The sequence below is a fragment of the Serinus canaria genome, chromosome Z, assembly GCF_022539315.1.
Source record: "Serinus canaria isolate serCan28SL12 chromosome Z, serCan2020, whole genome shotgun sequence".
Classification (NCBI taxonomy): domain Eukaryota; kingdom Metazoa; phylum Chordata; class Aves; order Passeriformes; family Fringillidae; genus Serinus; species Serinus canaria.
The window spans coordinates 48592205-48615596 of record NC_066343.1 but is presented as its reverse complement, the minus strand read 5'-3'; the positions used below and the strand labels follow the sequence as shown (position 1 = coordinate 48615596).

Genomic DNA, 23392 nt, shown 5'->3' with positions numbered 1-23392 from the left:
TAGATTAAATTATTTCTTTATATAATGAGAATGAGAAAAGATTTTTAATGATTAGCATTATTATCTATGACATTATATAGAGCTGTGAGCTAATAACTGCAAATCTATAGATTCTTGTGTCTCTCTCTCCCTATATTCAGAAGTTAGTTAAGCACATTGCAAGCCTAAAGCTGCAACTGCATATTCTGAGGTAGAGTTAACTGTTCTAAGCAGTCTCATGATGCCATTTCACAAGCAAGGGAGAGCTGATCTCATTGCCTTCTGTCACAAAAAGAGTATATTCATGACCTGTACTTCCTTGTCTTAGCAGACTTCCGTGAGGTACCTTGCATGAGCTCTAGCATTCATTGAACCCTTCTGCGCATCCACTTGTACTTCCCCAAAACTGAAAACGCCTTTGAACCAAGCGAGTGCTTGGAAGACTGTGTGGCCAGGAAGGGAAGAGGGAAGCAAAGCTTCCATCTTCTGGGAGAAGCAAGCAGGCTGTTGGCTGGAACCCTGCCCTAAATGCTAGAATTTGCTAACAGGTCACCCACAGAGTAAACTTTGGAAAGATTTGGTGGAGAAAGCCCAAAGCAAGGAGACAGAACTGAACGTCAAATAGCCTTTCCTTAGAAATAACTTTTTTCAAAAAAGGGAAAGCCAAGTAAACTTCTCTTTATTCTTTTAGTCTTTACTGAGTGTGCAAGGATTGTGACTATTTTCTTTTAGCTTCTTGCAGTGAATCAAGACACACTGGTTCCTATTCATCTCCACAAAACCTCTGTTTTGACAGCATATTCATGTCTAGATATTCATATCTGTAATGTTGGGTGAGAGGAACCCAGTGTTAGAAATTAAATGGAGAATGTCAAGAGCTGCAAGATCCAGAATGGAAAGCTGCCAAAGACAGAGTGAGAAATGATGTCACAAAATAGTCAAGGGATAGGTCCAAAGGAATGAAGGGAGGTTAAACAATTGTTAGTATGTAAAGGTGAGGAGAACCTTAGTCTGTCCAGGAAAAGCTGCCAAAATAAGACTAAGACATTTCTTTTTTTGAACAAGGTTTTATTTGTGAGTGAAGTTGGGCTCATGTCTTCAGAAATAAATTGGATCATTAGAATAATCATGAAATTAATTATTTTATAAATCTATCTGTCCAGCACTTAGAGGAGAAACAAAAATCATTCTGTTAAAAAATATTGTGCTTATTTAATGTGTAATGTTCCAGTACGAGTAAACTGCACTTGTAACTACTAACACAAACTTTGATTTTACAGATTGCAGATTACAGTCAAATACAAATGACTGTATAATTGCATATGCCAAGGTCAGAATCAGAGCATCTCATGGTGAGAATGAGATGCTCTGATTCTGACCTTGGCATCTCCAATTTCCTTATGTAAGGGCATATTTTTTCTACGCTTCTATATTAGAATTTTAGGCAAGGGAAAGGAAACAAGATAGATAAAAACAGAAGCTACTTTGATAGAGTATGTAGGGCTTTGCAAATGAACCACAAATGTCTGTGCATGATGCTATTCACCCACATCCATCCTCAGGATGTTGATGAGATATTGCCTCTTTTGAAATAGGTATGTTAACCTTCCAAGCATCAGAAATGCACATTTGAATTGAACAAGTAAACCTGTGAATGATTATAAAGCATACTAGTAATTTTTCTTCTTTTACACAGAGTCATATAGAATGATTGAGGTTGGAAGGGATCTCTTGAAGCTGTCTAATCCAATGCCCATGCAGGGTGTCATGGTTTGATACTGGCTAAACACCAGACAGCCACAAAAGTCATTCACTCACCTTCTTCTATTGCAGTTGGGCAGAGGAGAGGGAAAAAAATAAATAATGAAGGGCTCATGAGTTGAGATAAGAACTGGGAGAAAAATACTCTAAGGGCAAACCAGGTTCAAATTTAAAGGTATAAGATAAATTTATTATTAACAGAGTCAGAGGAGGATAACGAGAAGTAAAATAAGCCTTTAAAACACCTTTTTTCCTTCTGAGCCCCTCCCTCCTTCCCACTGACAGTGCAGGAAGACAGGGCGTGGGGGTTCTGGTCAGTTCCTCACCTGAGATTTTCTGGTCGCTCAGGGAGAGGAGCCTTTTCTCTGCCTTGCCATGGGATCCCTCCCACAGGCAAGCAGTCTTCCCAAAACTGCTGTGGCGTGGGTCACTCATCCACAGGCTGCACTCCCCTGAGGACAGGCTGCTCTAGTTTGGAAGCAAGGGCCCTCTCTCTCTGTCTCTGGAAGCAGGGGCCCTCCCTCTCTGTTCGGGTCTCCGATGGACCACAGCCCCCTCCAGCATCCACCCACTCCAGCGTGAGCACTTTTTCCATGGGCTGAGAGTGAATCTCTGCATCCCCCATGGACTTCATCCATTTCAGGGGGACAGTTTGTTTCACCACAGTCCTCATCTCACATCTGACACTTGGAGCACCTCCTTCCTTCCCCTCAAGGCATCACTGGCCTTGATGCCACCATGTTGTTTTCTCTCACATGTCCTCTCTTCCTCCTCTGATTAGCAGAAAAACTGCTCCATGTAGGTACGATTGTCAACAAGTTCTACCGATTCAGAGATTCCTGCTGGATCCCCCAGTGCTGAGAGGTTGAGGTCCAGGTTCCACGTGGGGGTCATTCATGTTTCTGCTGCCGCCCAGGTGACCCCACCACCGTGGCAGGGGCGGTGACGGCTGTCGCGGCGCTGGCGCTGTGCAACGTCTCCCTTCGTGCAGGGTCTGGGAAGGGAAAGCCGCCACCACCTCTGTCCTTCTGCCCACGGCGTGGCTGGCTGGGGTGGCCAGGCAGGTGAGGCCCGCTGTGGGCCACGTCGAGATGGTGGCACCTACGGCTCATGGCCACCACTGGAAAAAACCGTGCATTTGCTGTTTTGTTTTTCTTCTTAAATATGTCATCAAAGAGGTGGTACCAGCCTCTCTAACGTGCCAGCAGCGTGTCCATCTTCAGAGCCATCAGAAATTGCCTCTGTCGGGCATGGTGGAAGCTTCTAGCAGGTTCTCACAGTAGCCACTTATGTGGCCCTCCCCCGTTACCTAAAAATCCAGGCTGTGTCAAGCAGTGTCTTCATGTTCAGATTAAATCTCATGGGTTTTTAAATTTTTGACTATTGTCTCATGTATTGTTTCTGGGCACCACTGCTAAGAGCCTGGCTCTGTACTCACTCCCACCCATCAGCAATTTATACACATGACTAAGGTCACTCTGAGCATTTTCCACTCCAGACTGAACACTCCCTGCTCTCCCAGCTGTCCTCATGTGAGAGATGCTCCAAAACCCTCATCATAGTTGTGGCCCTTTGCTGGACTAAGTCCAGTAAGTCCATCCCCTTCTTCTGCTGGGGAACCCAGAACTAGACCCAGTACTCCAGGTGCTGTGTTTAGAGAGATCACCTCACAGGTGTTGTGTTTAGAGAGATCACCTGCCCCCACATGCTGAAAGTGCTTGTCATAGTGTTGTCCAGGAGTCTGTTGGCTAGCTTTGCTGTGAGATCTTACTGTCTCATGGTCAGCTTGTTGTCTGCCAGGACTCCCACATCCTTCACAGAGCTGTTCCAGACAGTCAGCAAACAGCATGTACTGTTCCCTGCAATATTCCTGCCCAAATATAAAGCTCTGCTTTTTTTTTTTTTTTTTTTTTTTTTTGTGTTGAGCTCCACAAGATTTCTCTCAGACCAATTTTCCAGCCCATGCAGGTACCTTCGAGTGACTATATGACCATCTCATATGTCAGCTACTGCTCCCAATTTTGTTTTGGTGATTCATGCACAAAACTGTTTCCTGCAACCAAAATCTAGTGTTTTGACAAGACATAAATTTACAAAAGGCATCAAAACTTCCTAGACACCTTTGGACTCAGCATCACAGTCTAGTTAGACTTATGTACCCAAGGAGCCATTGTAATTGTCTCTGGTGCACACACTTAACCTTCAGCAAAGGCACAATAACATGACAATGTTTTCCTCTCATGGTGAGCTAATTTCATCCCCTTAATTTGTAAACTAAAAAGACATTCATTCTGGACCAGCTGAAGTGTTGTTGCTACTTTAACTACAGTAGCTTTGAATATATTGCGGCCCCAAATGCTGTAGCATCCCATGAACTCTCTCCCCTTGGTCAATCCCCAAGCCCTCAGCCCTGGAAACATTAACTACTTACCATAGAGTCATCCCTCCAAAAGGGAAATACAGTCTCCCCCATGGACTTGGTGTCACGACTTCCTCTGGTTTCTCCTTCCCCTGTCACTGGTTTGGTACCCCTGGTGGCCATCCCCCTACCCCTGGTGGCCAGGCCCCTCTGCCCACCCCTTAGCTCCGCCCCCCACCCCTTCCCCTGTATAAGCTGCCTGCTCCAGGTGCCTACTGCTCTTTCTCCGGGTTTGTCCTTCAGCGACTGTGTTACTCTGCTGGATTAAAACCTTGCAAAAGAGCCTTTCTTGCCTCTATCGCTGAGCCAGTTGTGGTGAGTGTTGAGTGGAGGTTTGACTGCATTGCCTGAATGTTCACTCAGCCTGCTTTACGACAGGAGAGGCTTGCTGGGGACAAGAGGTAGGCAACAGCACCTACCACTTCAACACACGCATTTTTAAAGTGCCACTGAGTATGTGAACAGATACACAGGTCCAAGAGCTATGATCATCAGAGACAGGCCCTACAGGCATATACGCCCCCTATAGGCGTCTGCGTAATACATGTATTCCAAGGAGGTGGACATCCTCAGAACACATCTGGTCCCACCAAAGACAGCTAGCCAGTATGCAGATTATGTTGCTTTCCTTGCATATCCTACCTTTAATCAAGAATGATGAGGTTTCTTTGGAGGAAAATGCTTTTGGGTCTCATTCTAGAAAAGGCACTGCCAAATGCAGAAATACATGGCCTTGCCACTAACAGTAAGGCAAACGGTGAGCTGTCTTGTTTACAATCATAGCTAAAGACAAATCCTGGATCTTCCATAAATTTTTCATTCCCCTCTTTGTTTGCTTCTTTACAGTAATTTTTGATAGTGTGAATTTTGCTTTTGATCTGAAAATTCAGAATTTCAAAGAGGTCATTTGTTCTAACTTGACTTTAGTAGTAAGGTTTTTGACATTTTCTCATAATAGCCCCACAAAACAACTGAGAAAATACAGGTTAAAGAATTGCACAGTGAGGCAAATAGAAACCTGTGTGAATGGACAGACCCAGAAGGTTGCAATCACCAGCACAAGTCTGGTTGGAGAGAAGTCAGTAGTGTTGTACCCCAGGATTCAGTATTGCTGCCAATCCCGTTTAACATTTTAGCAATGACTGATGATGGAGCTGAGTGCTTCTTCAGCAAGCTCATAGGCTTGTTCAGTGTGCAGAAGAGAAGGTTACAGGGAGACCTTGTTCCAGATTTCCAACACTTGATGTAACCTGCAAGAGAGCTGGAAGGGGTCTTTTTACATGGGCATCTAGTGCTGAAACAAAGGTCAATGGCTTTAAACTGAAAACAAGTAGGTTTAGATTAGATAGTGAAAATAAATTCTTTACTCTGAGGTTTGTGAGGCACTTTTCAGGAACGGGTTACCTGTGGATGTTGTGTTTGCCCATACCCAGAATTGTCCAAAGTCATGTCGGATGGAGCTCTGAGCAACCTGTCTAGTGAAAGGTGTCCCTGCCCTTGGCAGATGTGTTGGAACTAGAGGATCTTTAAGGTCCCTTCCAACCCAAACTGTTCTATAATTCTTTGATACAAAATATGTCACCAAGACATTTTTGAAAATGCAGTCTGTGGTTTTCTTTTTTAGGATTATAATGTCTTAAAAGGTGATGTCACATCCTGAAAAGAATCAGCTTATGCTTTAGAGATGGGGAGCTGTGGACAAATGCATGTCCCATGACCAGATCCCAATCCATTTGTGCATAATGATGTAAATCAAGCCACAGCAAAGAGAGTGGATGCTGGAATCACTCCTTGAGATTTCAGGATTTTCTGCAAAATTTGAAGTATTAGTAATTTTAAATGTTGGAAAAAATTCCATCTTAGTAAAAAAACTCTTGCTTATTTCCTCAGTTAGATCAGAAACATGCTTCTTCCTTCTCCTTGGAGCTTTAATTAGAGCAGAAAGCCCCTTACCTCTATTTTCAGATTCCAAAGGTAAAATTCTCCCTCTGAAGAGATGGGAGGCTTTGTAAAATGTGGTTTTCATTCACGAACTCAGCTCCTCTGAGCATAAGAGATGAAAAGCATTTTTTACATACTTATTTAGCATACAAGTTGCAATTTGTGGAATTTTTCCATTAACCTGCCTAGAAGCATAACTGTAGCCTAGTAGAATACTGACACAAGCACTATTTGTTTTGAGAATCTTGGTTAGTATAACCTTGCTTTGGGGGTGGAATAGTCTGAGTGGTACTCCAACTCAGAACCAAATTTTAATTTTTCTCTTCTTCTCATAATAATTTTGATGTATTCAGGTGTAAACTCATTTACTTGCACCCAAAAGTCTACCCCTGATAATTTTGTTCAATATATAGGCCTCTTTTTTCTACCCATGAGATTTTTATACTTCAAATTAGTTAATAGCATACTAATGTATCATTCATGTCAAGAAATTATTTGTATTTTCTGTCTCCTGATGTAGTGACATGGGAAAATTGAAAATGAAAATCAAAAGCTTAGAGTGTTACTCAAGATCATGGCTATGATGTCAGAACTACAGCTGTACTGAATGTAATACTGCACACCCCAAATCCACTTTTTTTGAAGTAATTCTCTAAAATAAGAAATGTTAGACAAACACAAAAATATGTTATACTTAGGTGTCCTGTAGGGAGACAGAATTGAGAGAAATCTCTTGTGTGCTTCTGCTTTAAGTTTTGACACTTAAATAGTTTTGGGAGTGCTTATGATATATAAAGTATCTTTGAAAGTCTTAGAAATTCACAGCTCTAATTTCATTCTGAGAATGAAAATGAAGTTGTGCAGTGTATTTCATTAAGCAAGCATACTGAACAGATTAGTCCTCTTTAATCACTTTAGCTTTCTTTTTCATGAAGTGAGATTCACACGTTATACAACAGCAGAAAATGTTTGCAAATCTGTTTTCTGTCAGGATCACAGTAGAACTTAGTTTGGAGACAACTGTCAAGTTTCCTGAACAGTTGTTCCCTTGTACTTGGGTACAAGCTGAGGAAACTTACGTGCCTAGTCTGAAGTTTACCAGTCTACATAAAGTGTCTGGCCTTATTTCCTACTCCTATGTTCTGTGTTAGTAGCTAGTGTCAGGAGATCTGGATCTTAACCCAACATCCCCAGACATCCAGATACTCTGAGAATACCGTGGGTCTGCTTCCCATCTCTTTTCAATTGGTCCTTCTCAGATGGGGTTATATCATGCTGCCAGCCACATTGATTTTCAGACTGTAAGCCATGGATCTTGATGTGGAGGTCTTTCTTCAGGGCTAGAATGTGTTCTGTCAAAAAAATTCACATCACATATGTCATAAATGACCTTTTCTTTGATGATGTTTCCAGAGTTACCCATAAATGTCAGAAATTTTAGCATTGTGTTAAAAGATGTGGCACATAACACAGCAGGTCCATGTCTCAGATCTCAATATTAATGACATGATTTTATCAGCTGTTCAACATCTGTTTCAAGCTCTGCAATAATCTGTGCCTCATTTCTTATCTTTCCTCCCTGACAAAATATTAATAAAGCTTTTTCTTATGTTTCTGACCTCCCCTGCACTTTCAGCCTTCACAGACAACTTCAAAGAGACTAGAACACATGCATAGGAGTTTTCTGAATTGTGAATTTCTGCAGGCTCAGCTGTGGGGAGCACCAAAATTTCTTAAAGCCATTGATGAGGCATTTGCAGATACATGGCAAATTTGCAGATACTTCAGGAACAGTGGAAAAAAAAGCAGTATCAGTTACCTCTCTCAGGGCAGCTGTAAGTGAGCTATAAATACAATGTCTCCTGAGCTGTGGGTCTGGCAAAACTATGAAGCTTCTATGGCTATAGAAATAAACTCTTGCTTTACTCCAGGGCCTATTTGACTACAGGTCCACTGCAGTCTGAAGCATCACGCCAGTTCCATTTTTCCCAATACTAAATATACACTCTTACATGCACTTGCTACTAATAGTACAAAGGCAATGATTTCACCACAAATCTGTCTCAGCAGTTTCTATTTCTACAAGTCCAAGAAGAGCAGCTATTGGGAGATGCTTCATTACTTAAATCCTTAGGCATCCTTAACAGGCCGTGTGCACCACCAGCACAGTCCTTGGGAAATTACTGGTCTAGCTTAACATACTTAGGGACTGTTTTCTGAAATACCTGCATGTTCTTTGTATGCTTTGCTGTTTCTTAAGCCAAAAGAGCTTTCAAGAAAATGAGATCCATTATATAGTGTTAGTAAATTAGTTAACTGGGCTCAGACAGGAGACTCAACTCTTCCTTCTGTATCATTAATTGTGTGAAGGTCAGAAAACATTACAGTACTGTTAATGAGTTCTGCCTTCAGCTGTATTGAGGGATGTTGGAAGTTCTGTGCCTGCTGTCCATGTGCAGTCATTGAAGCAGGCAGGATGGCAGATCAAGGGTTATTAATGGACAAGACTTTGTGCCCCTCTTCTTCAGATTACTTCTGTCATGTCATTTGCTCCTTTCCCATCAATAGCTGTTGACCTTATATAAGTGAGACAGCCCCTACATTATTTAAAGTTTTAAAGTAATAAAACTTTGAAGTGCACTTCTGGTTCATGGAGCATGATTACCACCAGCTCTCAAGGACAAACAGCTCCAACAGAACAGCCATTTTGTGGCACCAGCTGTCATTGCTTCCTGTCCTAGCCATATCACTGTGGGCACTGCTGGTGGTACCACTGTGGATGGATCTACAGTCAGTTGGTGTCTTCTGCTGTTCTCTTGTGGAGCTCAGGACATACACAACTGTTCCACTAGATAAACCAGATTCCATTCACCGTTTTCATTCCATTTCCCTGTGAGTAGACATCACAATTGATTAAAAATTCAGTGTCATGTTAAAGTGCTCTTTCAATAGCATGGAAGTTAAATCTTGTCCACCTATACATTTTGCCATCAATAATTTTGAGGGAATTCAAGTACTTTCAATACCACAGTTTTCTGTATACATTCCATACATGTATCACCAGCAACAGTGCAGGGGCCATATTTCTGCTGCATCCTTGAACTGAATCTGATTTCTCTAGTGCATCTTGTTAGCCTGTCCACCTGTCCATCTTGGCAGATAGATGTGTCATCTTCCTTCCTTTCAAGTTCTTCTTATATTCAAACCAAGGAACATCATCTCTCCTGAAAAGGCATTAACTTCAGATTATATAACCTCTAAGAGCTTTCTAGAGAAAAAAGTAAAATGTTCCTAGAAGTGATGAATAGGAGGCAGTACTAATACCCTCTTTCTCTGCATGTCTCCAATAAGCTCAGTAGGGAAAGCTCATAATACAATGATTATGCCAACTGACAAGAAGACAGCACAACAGTCCTTAGCAAACTGATATCCAGGGTTAGAAATTACCTCTGGTTTATAATTATTTTAACCCTTTCATTGCTATCAACTCTTCATCTCCCATTCCACCCTATCTGGCATTTAGAAAGGTTCATTACAATTACTTTTTCAACCTCATCCTAAATGATCCAAGACATCTCTCAGTATTTGGACTGTTGTAACGATTCTTATATTCCACATTTTAGTCTCTTTGTTAGGGTTTTTTCAAATAATCTTTTTTCAATGCCTCTCCAAAAAGGCAATACGTTAATCTAATATGTTAATCCAAGTCTCATTAGATCATGTAATTAGAAATTGAAAATTTTCTGACTTGAATTTTTTGGTGATATTTAAATAGCAAGAACAGATGCTTAGGCATTACCTACATGCATCTATCTCTCTTTCCCACTCTTTCCCTAACACTGCCCTCCTGTCACGTGCTAGTTTTTCTCATTTCATTTGTAAGACATTATTTTGTTGCACTGATAAAACATACTAGTAGGATAACAATCACTTGTTCTAAAGAAGAGCAGTTAATGAAATTTCTATCAAGTTGATTGAAAAGGTAATTGCTACAAGCTGCCATAGAAATCCTTTTCCTTTACAGTAAGTAACAATGACATTTGAATAGACAGGATGACTTCTGTTACAGAAGAATTGGTAGAATAGGAATGGAAGACTTCTAGTAAAAACACTAAAGACAGTAGATCATGAAAAGATCATGTGAGAGACTGCAAATCGCTGTGTGTTTGGGTTGTCCATTTGCCATAGCATTTTCATTACCTGATCTTCTCAGCCAACATCTGACTTGGAGCTGTCCTCCTAATGAGACTTAGCTAAAGAGGTCATTCAGTTAGCTGGGGAAAGACTAGTTGCAAAAGATCCTTCCAAGCCCCACGACACAGTAAAAATGAGGAAAAAATAAAATTATGAGATGCATGTCAAGTGAAAGATGTTTGAGAATGCAATAATAGTCTGAGTCCTTTGTCTCAGATGAGCAGTAGACTGTACATCGTGCTGTCTGAAGTCCTGTGTGTGGGTGGTATTTCAGTAGACAGTTGTGAGTTACTTACTCGGTCCTGATAGTCTTGTTCAAACACAAGTAATGTGGTATTACATTTCCCAGAGACTTCCACAGAGCATCAGAAAAAAAAAAAGGAAAAGATTCACCATTCAGCTTTTGGAAGAAGCAACAGAAATTGCTGGTAAACTATTCCTGGAAGTCAGAAGATCCCTGTGATTGTTACAACTGTGATTTACAGTTGTAAAAGTTTAGTGGTAATCCAAAGTAGATAACCAAACCTAATTGCGCTGCTTTTGTGATCTAATTTTAATGACACTGAAGACTTTCTTTTTGAAGCAATGTGCCATCTTAGTTTGAGTAATTAGTGTTCTTCTGAACTGAAATTGGTGTTGTGTAGTAATTTAGTACTACTGACTTTGTAGTTAGTAGTGTTTTAGTGCTTTGTTCAATACATATTCTATTAACTCCTTCAGTTCCAAAGAAACTGTAAAGCCATGATGTAACTACAAAGGGAATCCTAATTTTCAGTTATCTTGAGCAAAAGGCTAGTAGCTATCAATTATGTTGTCAATTGCTCAGTCATGACACTAGGACATATCTGGAAAAATAATGGATAGAAGTCCATTATTATATAGCATATTTTCTTATGTGTAACAAGCTAACATTAAATAAAATGTAGCTTTGCACTATACATCACCCAGTGCAAACCTGTGTCTGTGGCACTTGTAGTGAATGCTATTTCAGTCTCTAAATGGAAGCATTATTCTGAATACAGGTTTCAGAGTACAGCAGCTTTCAAAAAATGCAAACCCCACACCTATCATCCCTAGACCATGGTTGTACTTATTCAGCCATGTCTGTCTGAATAATTTGTGTGGTTTTATGGTTACCAGCAAAGCAGCATCAACATGACAATGGAAGGACAGGCTGGATCCTAGCACAGCTTGCTCACTAACAGGATCATTACCTAGTTTAAAAAGGTAGGGGCAAAGTTTACCCTTTATTATACCTCTGCTGAGCACAACAGTTTGCAAAGGGATTTAATTTGGAGCCAGAAGAATTCCTGTCACAGGAATCTCCTTTAATATTTACTGTAGGATCTTTATAACTGACTACTCCAGGGAAATAATGTTGCATGATTATTAGGCTCTTAAATAAGTCAACAAGATTGTCAGGCAAGAAAAAAAAATTAAAAAAAGTCACAAGTTTTAGACTAAAATTCCATTATTTCCAAGTTTTTTAACTTTTCGTTAAAAGTTACGGAATGGTGGCAACACCTGTTTGCTCTCTTTAAAAAAAATATGTGAATTCTTCCAAGTTAATTTATCAGGTGCAGAAGTTTCAACATCGACAGCCTTTGAAAATAGGCTTGTCCACAGAAAGCATTATTTGTTATTATTAGTGTGAATTGACTCATTCAGGTAACCAGGGGAAGCATGAAGTGACAGCTGAAATGCAAAGAGTAATTTATTTCATTACCTCACCAACAATGCCAGTTGGCTGAGGCACATGGAGACAGAGCTCCATTAGGCTTGGCTCATCCTAGCGGCCAGTGTGGGGGAAGTGCTTGCTGCCTGCCTTGCTGTAACAGAAGGCTTCCTGCATCTCTGTGAGAGTGTGTTATCTCTCCATAGGAATTCCGCTTCTCAAAACAGGCACAGGCTCGACACTAGGCATAATAAATGGAGTTTTCCCACACTGACATTTTTAGCATTCCCAGCTGCAAGGTCACTTTGGTCTAAATTATTCCCTCCTCCTCCCCAGATTTTCAGTTTTAACCATTTCCTCCCAAAACTAGCCATTCTCAGGAGTTCTTGCTGCCATGATTTTCGCAGCTGAGCCCACAGCAATGGAAAAGTCCTCCTTTCTACCTTTTTTACCTCCAGTTCCCAAGGTGAGAAATAGAAATCAAGGCTCAGATTCTGTGTTCATTCTGTTATTCATGCCTCAAACAATATCCTTACTGCTAACAGTTTCCTGTAATAGCTGTGGCATTGTTTTTCTCTGCATTAATCTGTATTCCTTTGCCATATCAATAGTTCATTGATTATCCTTATTTGCTTTACAAGTGAGAGAATCCTTGCATTATGATTTCCGTATATATGTGTAGTTCTTCTGTACTCAATCTTATGATACACTATGCCATGAAAGACTCTAAGATAATCAGATTATGAAATAAAATAGCCTTCATTCTTCCCTCTGAGTATTGTTTGCATTTTGAATAACAATTAACAGAACTAGTAAGATATTATGTGAGTACTCTAGGCACAAGTTGTCAGTGCTGTTAATATATCTTCTGTATGAGACATCAGCTCATGGTTAAACTGTGCTTGCTAAGATCCTTTTTGAGCTCAAAGATCAGTAAGTTACATGTATGTTAGATCTCTTGATTTTTCTTCCGTCACTTTTGAAACTGTTTTTCCCTACAAAATCACACTTCTCTGAGGCTAAATATCCTCCTCATGGTTTAGTTTTTGTATACAATGGAATCCAGCCAGTCTTTGATAAACTGACTCAATAAACATACAAGTATAAATGGATCACAAATGTATAATAAAGGTAGCAGTGAATTATTGATTAACGTTGTTATAAACAGACAAGTTTTGGAGTCAAAATGCTCACTTTGTCCTAGTTACTGATTTTACAAATACAACTTTTATAAATCTTTTTTAAAATTAAAAAACACTTCATGAGAAGTTTCATCTAGTATTGTTGCCAGAAGCTAAGTTGACCTGAGTATAATACCTGTCTCAGCACTTTCCCTACCTTCATTAGTAAATCTGCTGTCTGTTCTTGACAATGACATATTCAGGTGGAGAAGTGTGGACCACCCAAACTTCAGAAAAAGCTTTAGTCAAAAATTTAAAAACAGTAAACCTGTTAATGAAGACAAACTGACCAGAAATGATCCTTACTTGTCTGATGAGACTTTGAGCCTGGGATAACAGGCCTGAGCAACTCCCTTCACATGGCTTTTAGCTTTAAAGCCAAAATGTTACAGATCTGGAAAAAGTGAAGCCATGAGTTAAGTGAATAAGGAAATAATTTTGAAATCCTCTTGTAAACCAAAGGAATCTAATTAATCACAAACATCAGGGAATCAAGAAAGCTCAATTGTCTTTGTCCTAGAAAAAAGGTGGCGGGGGGGGGGGGAGCAGGGTATGGGGAAGGGAAAACATTTCTGCAAAGAAGCAGAAGTAAATATGTTGGTCAGCTACAGATATTTTTCAGAAGTGCAAATGTCAATTAAGTATTTAGAAACATCTTGAATAAAGAAAAATTTTCTGCACAGAAGTAAGATACAATAATTACTTCTCTCTCCAAAAATGACAACATTCTTATAAGACTGGCTTTTATTGTTTTGTTTCTGTGGCTGTTTTTTGCAGGTGTTGCTGCTTTGGATTCCAACATTTCTGGGAAGATTGGTTTGCGAGCCGTTGTATATTATTTCAGCACAACAGTCATTGCTGTAATATTAGGTACTCTGTGATTCTGTAACTTTTTAAATCATCAGCATTGCCTAATTACAAATGTACTGACTGCATTGTGACATTGCTTATTTCCCAAGACAGAATGTGGAGATGAGATGGGGAATCATACCAGACAACCTGATATTACCTGTAGTCAGATACAGAGAGGAGCTAGTCCTGCTGTCCATGGTTGGGCTGTGTTCATATCCAGTGTGAAGCCACAGTCAATTTCACCATATATTTCAGCTCAGGGAAGATTAGGAGCTGTCTGCTGAGGTAAAAAATGACCAGCAGTGAGAAAGCTGAATAAATGTCAAAGGCCAACCTTAAATACAAAGTGAATTTCCTCAATAGCAAAACTGATAGCCTGTTCCTGATTCTCAGATTGGAAAATATGTAGTGTGTCACACCTGAAAGAATGACAGAAAATACTAGTTCCCTTGTCATCTTGTTCTTTCCTTAAAGGTTTTTTTCCTCTCTGTAACTGCCAGGCTCCAATCCTACATCTCCGATATTCTCATCTCCTCTTACAGGATGTTCATTCCTGACCAGCAACATTGACATGTTCTGTATTTGCTTAAAGAAACATCCTCAGCCCGCCTTCTTAAATAAGAAACAAAATAAAACAATCTATCTTATATGTCTGGGTAATTTCTGTGAATACGTAAGAAGGAATACTATATAAAGACTAATATTAGTATGTATCTAATTTTGAAATTGTCTCAGCTTTGGGTGAGATGTTAAACCAGACAATCTCCCAAGGTCCTTGCTATTCTAAGTTGTTCCATGGCATTATGACTTCACTTGTTTCACAATACAGAACTATGCAAGTACAGCACTGCTTTTATTCATTAGAAAGACTTGTTCCTGCCAGAAAGACTTGTTCCTGCCTGGTTGAAGGGTCATCCAAACAACTTTTTCTCCGTTCTTTCTCCCTTCACTGAAATTTAGTAGTTTCATTTGCTTTGGCTTTCTTTGGACTTGTATAAGGAAAAAAAAAGAGAAAAAGAAATTTGGAGAATAACAATAGTAAAAATGCTTAAAATGGAGCCACTAAAATAAATTAATAATTTGTCATTGATTTCAGGATTTACAAGGTCAAATCTAATATTTCTTAATCTACAATTTTTTTATTTCGTTGTTTTTCTGAAGCCTTCTCTTACATAACTATATTGCTACCTAACTTTGGTGAAACACCCTTTGACTGTGGGGTGCACACTTGTATTCATATCTAAAAGCTAGTAACAAGAAGAGCTACATAAAGGAAAAGGGAAGTAGCAATTAAATATATTCACTCTGCAAAAGTTGCAGCATACTCATCTGAAGCCCAGCGAAAGTAATTTACCTTCTTGGTGAGCAGTAGTGATGTAGTACGATGCATACAAAAGCAAAGCTAAAGTGATGAAGTCTAGGGGCCAACCTGCAAGTAGCTCCTGTACTAGGGGAACCCACACATTTAAGGACACCACCTGCAGACTTTTCTGCACATAACAGCAGAAGCACCCAGGGAAAGTGTTTATTGAGTTGAGTTCCCAAAGAGTTTGGCTACACAGGATATACTGAGGAAGAATGCACCAATGCCTCTGCTTGCACTGTGAGCTCTCTGCTTTTCCTTCTCAGGGATTATCCTTGTTGTGACCATTAAACCTGGAGTGACTCAAAGAGCAAGTGATATTGACAGAATGGGCAGTACCCCAGAAGTCAATACTGTTGATGCCTTGCTGGATCTGATCAGGTGAGATTTTAATTTTTAGTTTCCATATCCCCTTTGCAGAAGTTCAAACAAACACAAAAAAAGTTGTGATAGGTAATACAATAAAATGCCTTCTGATACTGTTTGGGTGAATAAGGGTAGTATTTAAACAAATTAGACACTTTAAAATTTACTCAAAGCAGTTTGTTTAAAAAATTGTCTTCACCTATAGACTTCAGCTAATATACCAGTGATGGAAAATCCTTCCTTCACAGAAATTGACATGCAAGATTTATCTATTATGAGGAAAAATCCATAAAGGATTGGTGGATTACTGATGATTACTGATTGGCACCTTCTGTGTGTCATCCAGTATAGACAATCAGCTGAAATTGCAGAGCTGTGGTTCCCCTCCTCAAGGCAGCATGCAGAGTAACAGATGCAGTATGCAAAGACTTCCAGGGGTTCCACAGTCAAGAAGTTTGCTGCATCACCAGTATCTAAGGCAACTGTATAATGTGTCTTTCCCCATTAGCACCATGGACAATGATAGATATTTTTAAATGGTTAGAAGAAGGAAACCCCTAGAAAAGACTGCAGAAGACAGGTGCAGGTTTTCAGATCTACTGTGTATAAGGGATTTGAAGAAAAATAACACCAATAAAGGCTGCATATCCAAGAGAGGCTAGATGGTATCTTCAAAAATATTTCTGTTAATTTTTTTATTATGGTATATTTAGTCTCTATTCTGGGTCACTATTCCTGCCCACCATTTTGTCTTTGTAGAATTTATGCTTAATCTGTCATGTAAGAATCAACTGCCACATATCTAGTAGTTTAGGTGTTTGTTATAGATCATAGCTCAACTTCTTGCAAAGAAATTGAAGACTGTAAATTAGCAGTTAAAAGATCTGAAATTCTCTTTTAAAGGAATTAGAATTGCTTACATATTTGTATTCAAAAATATGGATAAAAATAATAGATTTAAGATTCAAAACCAGACAGTCTTGTAAAGATGAAGGAAAAACCCACACTTACGCAAACTGATTTTGCTTTTGAATAGATTCTGCTTCTAAAACTTGAAAACCAAAGTCAGGAGTTTGTGAAAGATCTTTAGGGGAGATTTAAAAACTTCTGCTTCAGTATATAAATGCATTATATATATGCAATGCATTTTCTGCACTGGATTGGATATTTACCAAATAATTAATGCTTTTTTTTTGCAATTGTTTGGATCTGAAATTGGCATTTGGAAAGGATCCACACAAGTGCGTTGCACTAAATCTCCTAATTTTTCAGTGTTTGAAAATTGTCCTTGACACCAGAATAACATAGGAGAATTTACCATTAACCAAGAATAATTTCTGAATTCAAAACTACAATAGAGTAACATTAGAGTTACCAAATATCTTATTCTTACAGCACAGCCTTTGTAAGAGGTTTTTTATTTTTCTTTTCTGCCTATATTTGACATATCTTATAAAGATGGTGTGTCCTGTATTCCTTATACAAGTCAAGGGGATAATGTAGCTGGGATAAAATACACTGGGTTTAGTAGCTTACCAAAATAAATGTCAAATACTAAAGAATAAGCCCAAAAGTTCAACAAGTGCAAGCAGGAAAACAGTAATTGGGACTCCTAAACCCTTCATTTCTTTGGAAAAAAAAATCTATCTATCTATCTATCTATCTATCTATCTATCTATCTATCTATCTATCTATCTATCTATCTATCTATCTATATCTGGTGATCCTAAATATACTTCTTTTTGCTAAAATAAATAAAATACAATCTGTTTTTAAGCATCAAATTTTATCATTTTGTTTATAGCAAACAACTTTTCCTTAGTATGCATTTCTGTAGTATTGAAATGCTTCTATGCTTGTTAACAGGAATATGTTCCCAGAGAACCTTGTTCAGGCCTGTTTCCAACAGGTAAGTTTGAACATCCCTCTTTCTTTCTGTAGTTTTCACTGTTAACCACAAAATATTTTCACAAAAATAATAGGGCAAGACTTATTTCTGAGAAGTCCAGGAATATCTTCATCTCCTATAAAAAGGGGGGGGGGGGTGTTAAGGCATCTTGGTTCCATTTCCATTATGATAAACACTCTGCTATCAGCTATTAAGTCCCAAAAAGGCGCTGTTTAAGAGCTGGATGCAGAAACCAAGAGTGTGTAAGATTAGATGTTTCCTTTTGGGACAAGAGTTAGAAGAACCATCTTATGAGGATTAGTTTCCTTATTCTTAAGATCCCTCTGGGTCTGATAAAATCTGTGTAAGTTAGCCCTCACCCTTAAGTGTCTCACATATCCAGTGCCAGACCAAATCATTTGAAGGAAAAGGATGATAACTAGTAGTCTGTTTGAGACATCTTTCAGGAAAAGTGAGTGTTGCAAGATGAAAGAGGAAACTTCTGTCTATATATTAGACTTATCAGTTAACCTTCCCCAGAAATTTGTATCAGAAATTTATATGCTGCTGTACACAACTCACTTTATAAAACTTCTCCATGTAGTTTTTGTCATCATTACTGGCCACCCCACACTGAGGGGACAGGCAGCCTCTTTTAGAAATCCTTGACAGAATGCTGGTGGCATTAAACTGTAGTTACTATTAAAGTCTTGTTTTCTTAATGGATTATGATTAGTGTAGCACAGAACTTACAATCAGAATCGCACAGGATTTCTAGGAGCAAAATCAGTGAAGACCAGTTTTATAATAACCCATTTAACTTGTTTTCTAATCACCTGGAGCCACTATTTTGTCAAATCTTAATACTTCGTTTGCTGTATCAATATAACAACCATAATCTAGGCTTGAAAAACATATAAAAGGTTGATCGCTCAGTCCTCAGGGGAAGCAGACAATGATGGAGGCATCCCTGACCACCAGGTCTCACTGTCCTGCAGCAGTTTTGGTCCAAGTTACTCACTAGGACTTGTACCTGCTTGGTTTTATGGACAGTGTACTTGCTGCTGTTGGACTTGCCTGTTCTGTGACTGCATCATCAACACCACTTATCTGGCTGGGTGCCTGGAACATTTAAGACAAATAAGAAGAGGAGTAGTCAGCCTAGTGCCAGGAATCTGGAGGCTAGTAGGGAGCAGAAGAGAGTCTGTTTGGGTTGTCTGCTTGGTGCACAGGACCTTGAAGACCTGGCAACAAGGGGAAAGGGAAATATGTAACCCATTTGACCACTAAGAATGGCTGTTTGCCTAGCATAGTGGCATTAGTTATGCTGACCACATCACCAAGGGTCTTTCCTGGCATGGCTGTCAGCAATTCTCTCCAGACTGTTTGTTCCAGCAAAAAATTCTTGCCATTGTCAGGAGCTCTAGCTCATGCCCTGCAAGACTGCAGCACATCCATGGGGTATCCAAGATCCTGGGGAGCAGAATTCATAGCATATTATTTGTGAACCTCTTGTTTCATCTACAGCTTCTGAGGTACAGAGCCCTGATGGCTCACATGAATTGGGAAATAAAGTCTTTGTCTATGTTTGCTACCTTCAGCTTCAATTGGTTAATTTTTCTCTTATTTTTACTGCACCTTTGTCTGTTCTTCAGTTTTCTCATTTTTCTAAATAAGTTCTTCTGTTTTTTTTTTTTTAAAAACTTTTCCAGTATAAAACCAAACGTGAAAAAGTTAAAACTGCAATTGCTGTGGATAAAAATAGCTCTATATTTCGAGAGGAATCCAGTACAACAGCTGCAACAGCAAAAGCTTCAGAGGTACGACCTTTTATCCTTTCATTCCTTCATAATATATGAAGTAGGAAGAAAGAACATAGACTAAATTTGGTTTATTTCATGTGGTTAGTGATGAAGAAATGATTGGAAATAGCACATAGATGGATTTTAGCAAGAGCACAGAAGTTACTTGATAAATGCTTAGAGGTCCTTCCAGTAGGTTTCAGAACAGCAGAGGATCCCATGGGTAATTGATCAGTCCAAAGAAAATAGATGAAGATTGATTACATTTATCTGCTTATGAATTATCAATTTTCTGAGAGAGTCAATACTCACTGTGGAAAGTCTAGATGTATATCACCTTGAGATGTTTGAGTAGCAATGACTGTAATTGTAAGCACTAAAAAAGAAAATTAGTTGAAAGTAATAATAAGTATTTTTTAATGGAAAACAAAACAATATAAATCATTTGTTAATTAATAGTTTTTACTCTGCAAAAAAATGTACAGAAACAAAAATGGAGAGTTAAGAAGCCCTTCATTAGAGGTGTGGAAAGCTTATAGGTGTTAATGGTGTATAAAGTCTAGACTTACTCTGGAGGAGGGGGAGAAAGGAAGTCAATAGAATGTGAACACAGAACTATAAACAATACCAAATCAATATACATTTTATTATACTCCTTCCAAATTTCATCTCAGAGTAATAATAGCAGGGGAAGATGAGCTATATGAAGAGCTATATTAAATCCTGAACCAGAATGTAGTGAAGAATTGCACCCTTTTGTTGATACATTTAAACTGTACAGAAGAATGTATGAATACCTCTTTAGTAGGATTTTTATGTTATGTACACACAATTCTCCTACAAATTATGGAATTACACTGATATCCCAGTTGTTAGGCAGTGGTGAATTTATCTTACATCCTGATACAAATCCTTGAGTTGCTCAGAAAGAAACACAAGGATTCTACATCTGTGTTTTGCTTTCCAGTGGGGAGTAAATCTTGAGTGTAGTGGAGTAAATCTTGAAAGCATGACTGATACTTAGTCCTTGCCACACCTCGTGTCAGAAGTCTTTAGAAAGGACAGCACAGTTAAGGGGTGCTTTACTCCCTGCTGAGGTTTGGTCAGATCCATGCGTGGTTTTAAAATACAAAGTGTTCAGTTTAGTGTATTCCTGAACTTGCCCACTGGGCAATTTCAGAAAGCCAGTAGATTGGCTGGGAAAGAGCTTCATGTCTTTCAAAAAAACCTAAATGTATTTTCATTTTAGAACGCTTTAAAGTAAATTCATTATTTTCAGATAGTATGTTTTTCTCTTGATTCCAATATATAGAACAAAACCCAAGAATATAAAATTGTGGGGATGTATTCCAACGGCATCAATGCACTGGGGTTGATTGTCTTCTGCCTTGTTTTTGGAGTGGTTATTGGGAAAATGGGTGACAAAGGACAAGTGCTGATGCATTTCTTCAACGCGCTGAATGAAGCTACAATGAGAATAGTTCAGATAATTATGTGGTAAGTTCAAGGATATACTAGCATTTTCCAACAACTTCTTTAAGTGGATTTTGTCACTGAAGAGGTGAGAGCAGACTCAGACCTCATGTTTGCTTTTGAATAGTGCTTTACAGAAAGCAGCTTTCAAAGAAAGATTGGTAAAATTTTTCCTTTCTATAGAATTTGATCCTTTTGAGGAAACTGAAGACAGGGCTTCTTAATATATACTAAAGGAGCAGTATTCCTATTGGTTTCCAAGAAATCTGAGTTTTTTAGACATTCTTGCTAGATGTTTATAAAAAACTAGTGCACTAGTCATTTGAGGCCTCTTTTGAGGATAAGCATTACCACTCATATGCCCTTCTGAGTCTTGAACGTTATTCCCTGACAGACATTATGTTCACAGGATGGCTGTATTGGATCTAAGTTCCTTTAGAAATCTGAATTAATATGCAAGCCACAGCACAGAGAAAAAATAAAAATGCTATGCAAAATAAAACTTAATGTCATTTACCTCCTGCTAATAGGTTTTGTGAGACTACATTCTCATAATATTCTCAGACAAGAAAAACAAATTTAAAATACAGAAACTCGTCTGATAGTGTTAGGTTGGACTTCAAAGCTATTAATATAATTTTGTCTGTGCAAATCACAATTACAGGATCAGGACTATAAATACACACAATTCCAGAGTTTGATCCTACATGTGGAGTGCCTTGTGCCACTTATTACAATACTCTGCTCATGTGCACATTTCATACCAGTACCATGTCAGATCTGACCCTTCCATGGGTTTTTCTTACATCCCAGCATACTGAGATGTCTGTAAAACAGCAAACATGTCCAGTGTTTGCACAATTTTTACTTCTTAAAGAAAAGTACATTAATTTCTGCATCTGGTCCTGTGCTAAGCAGCTAGTTTAGCCCCAGGATAAGTTAAATCCCTGTGAGATAGGCTGCCTCACTCTGCTGAAAATTACCAACAATGAGACTCGAGACTTAGCATATCCCATACAGGAATTTACTTATAAATTGATTATCCATTTTCTTGCATACACCAGAAGCTGTGGCTACAGGTTCCCTGAGTTTCTACAGGTGTAAGAGCTGTTGTTTGAAACAAGATAGTGTTTTCTGCTGAAAGTATGAGGAATTAGTACTGTTTTCATCATGTTCAGTGCTTAGAGGAACTAGGTATCCCTCTTTTCTACAGGGGTAAGATACAATTTTGTTTATAAGATAGCACACATACATTACATAAATTTACAATTTCTATTTTAAAATGGATACATTTGATACATTCAAAATTTATTTCTAGATTAATTTATGCTGCTCAAAGCTCTGGAGTAATAACTTGTCTCTGTGATGGCCTGCTCTGTGGAACCAAAAAAAAATGCAGTGGAGCTGGCGCTAACATAATTCCTGATATTTCCCTTGAATTTTCTATAGACAGTAGCCTATGCAGCTGTTCAGATCCATGAGGCATGGCCTTGTGCAGGTTTACTTTATTCTGTGCAGGTGACACAGATACAGCCCCAGTGCTGCAGGGCAGCTCCTATAACTACAGGAGACCTTTCCCATCTGTGTGTGGTTGCACACTAGACAGACACTGGTCTCAACCCTGCAAACTTCCACCCCCAGGGAGCCTGTAGCTATACATGAACATTTGCTGTAACAGGGTATATGCCCATACCCCTTCCTGACTTCTGTGTAGTCTGTGCATTCTGTGACACCAAGTTATACAATACTAGCTAGACTTCATGTAGAGTTACATTTCCTTTTATTTTTCAGTCTTTTTTCACCACCTCTGTTGTAACCTTGCTGCAAATGAATAAAGTCCAGTGTATAACATAATTTAAGAAAAAAAAATAATCTGTTGTTGTGAAATAGGATATCAAAACATATTTTTTATATTGTTTAAAGAAATTACTCTGGGAGAGAAATTATTTCATGGTGAGCATGCAGTATTTCTGAGAATGCATTTTGATAGCTTTATTTTTGCTTTCTAGGTATATGCCAATTGGTATCGTGTTTTTAATTGCTGGGAAGATAATAGAAGTTGAGGACTGGGAAATCTTTCGTAAATTGGGTCTTTATATGGCTACAGTAATAACTGGGTATGTAATTTCTTAAAGATGTATGCAGTTTTGGAGTTCAGTTGATTACCACTCAATTATCTACCACATCCAGTCTTCTAGGTCAGAGACAAAGATTCTCATCAGTGAAAATTCTGTGAGGATATGTGAGGATGGATTGAATCCATGTTTTGCTAGATGCATTTTCTGTTTTAAAAAGTCACTGCCTTGCATTCTAAAAAAAACCAAAACCCAAAAGCAAAATTCTTTCTTGTATTCACTGTTTCATCTTCACAGCTTGTGCTGAAGAAAATATTGTTTCATTAAAGATGAGATTATGAATTATGTCTTATTGGGGCTTGCCAGCCTATCAAACTTACACACATATGTGGATTATGTTGGGAATCTCCATGGAATTTTTAG

General features: G+C 38.7%; 1 protein-coding gene across 1 annotated transcript in view; it reads left to right on the top strand.

The window, feature by feature from the left end:
- SLC1A1 (solute carrier family 1 member 1) overlaps window positions 1-23392 on the top strand; it is a 48401-nt gene that overhangs the window by 13844 nt on the left and 11165 nt on the right. The window contains exons 3-8 of the mRNA XM_030237404.2: window positions 13928-14020; window positions 15632-15746; window positions 17598-17640; window positions 19332-19439; window positions 20734-20918; window positions 22904-23011. Of these exons, the coding sequence (XP_030093264.2) occupies window positions 13928-14020; window positions 15632-15746; window positions 17598-17640; window positions 19332-19439; window positions 20734-20918; window positions 22904-23011 (652 nt within the window). The remainder of the gene's footprint in view (window positions 1-13927; window positions 14021-15631; window positions 15747-17597; window positions 17641-19331; window positions 19440-20733; window positions 20919-22903; window positions 23012-23392) is intronic.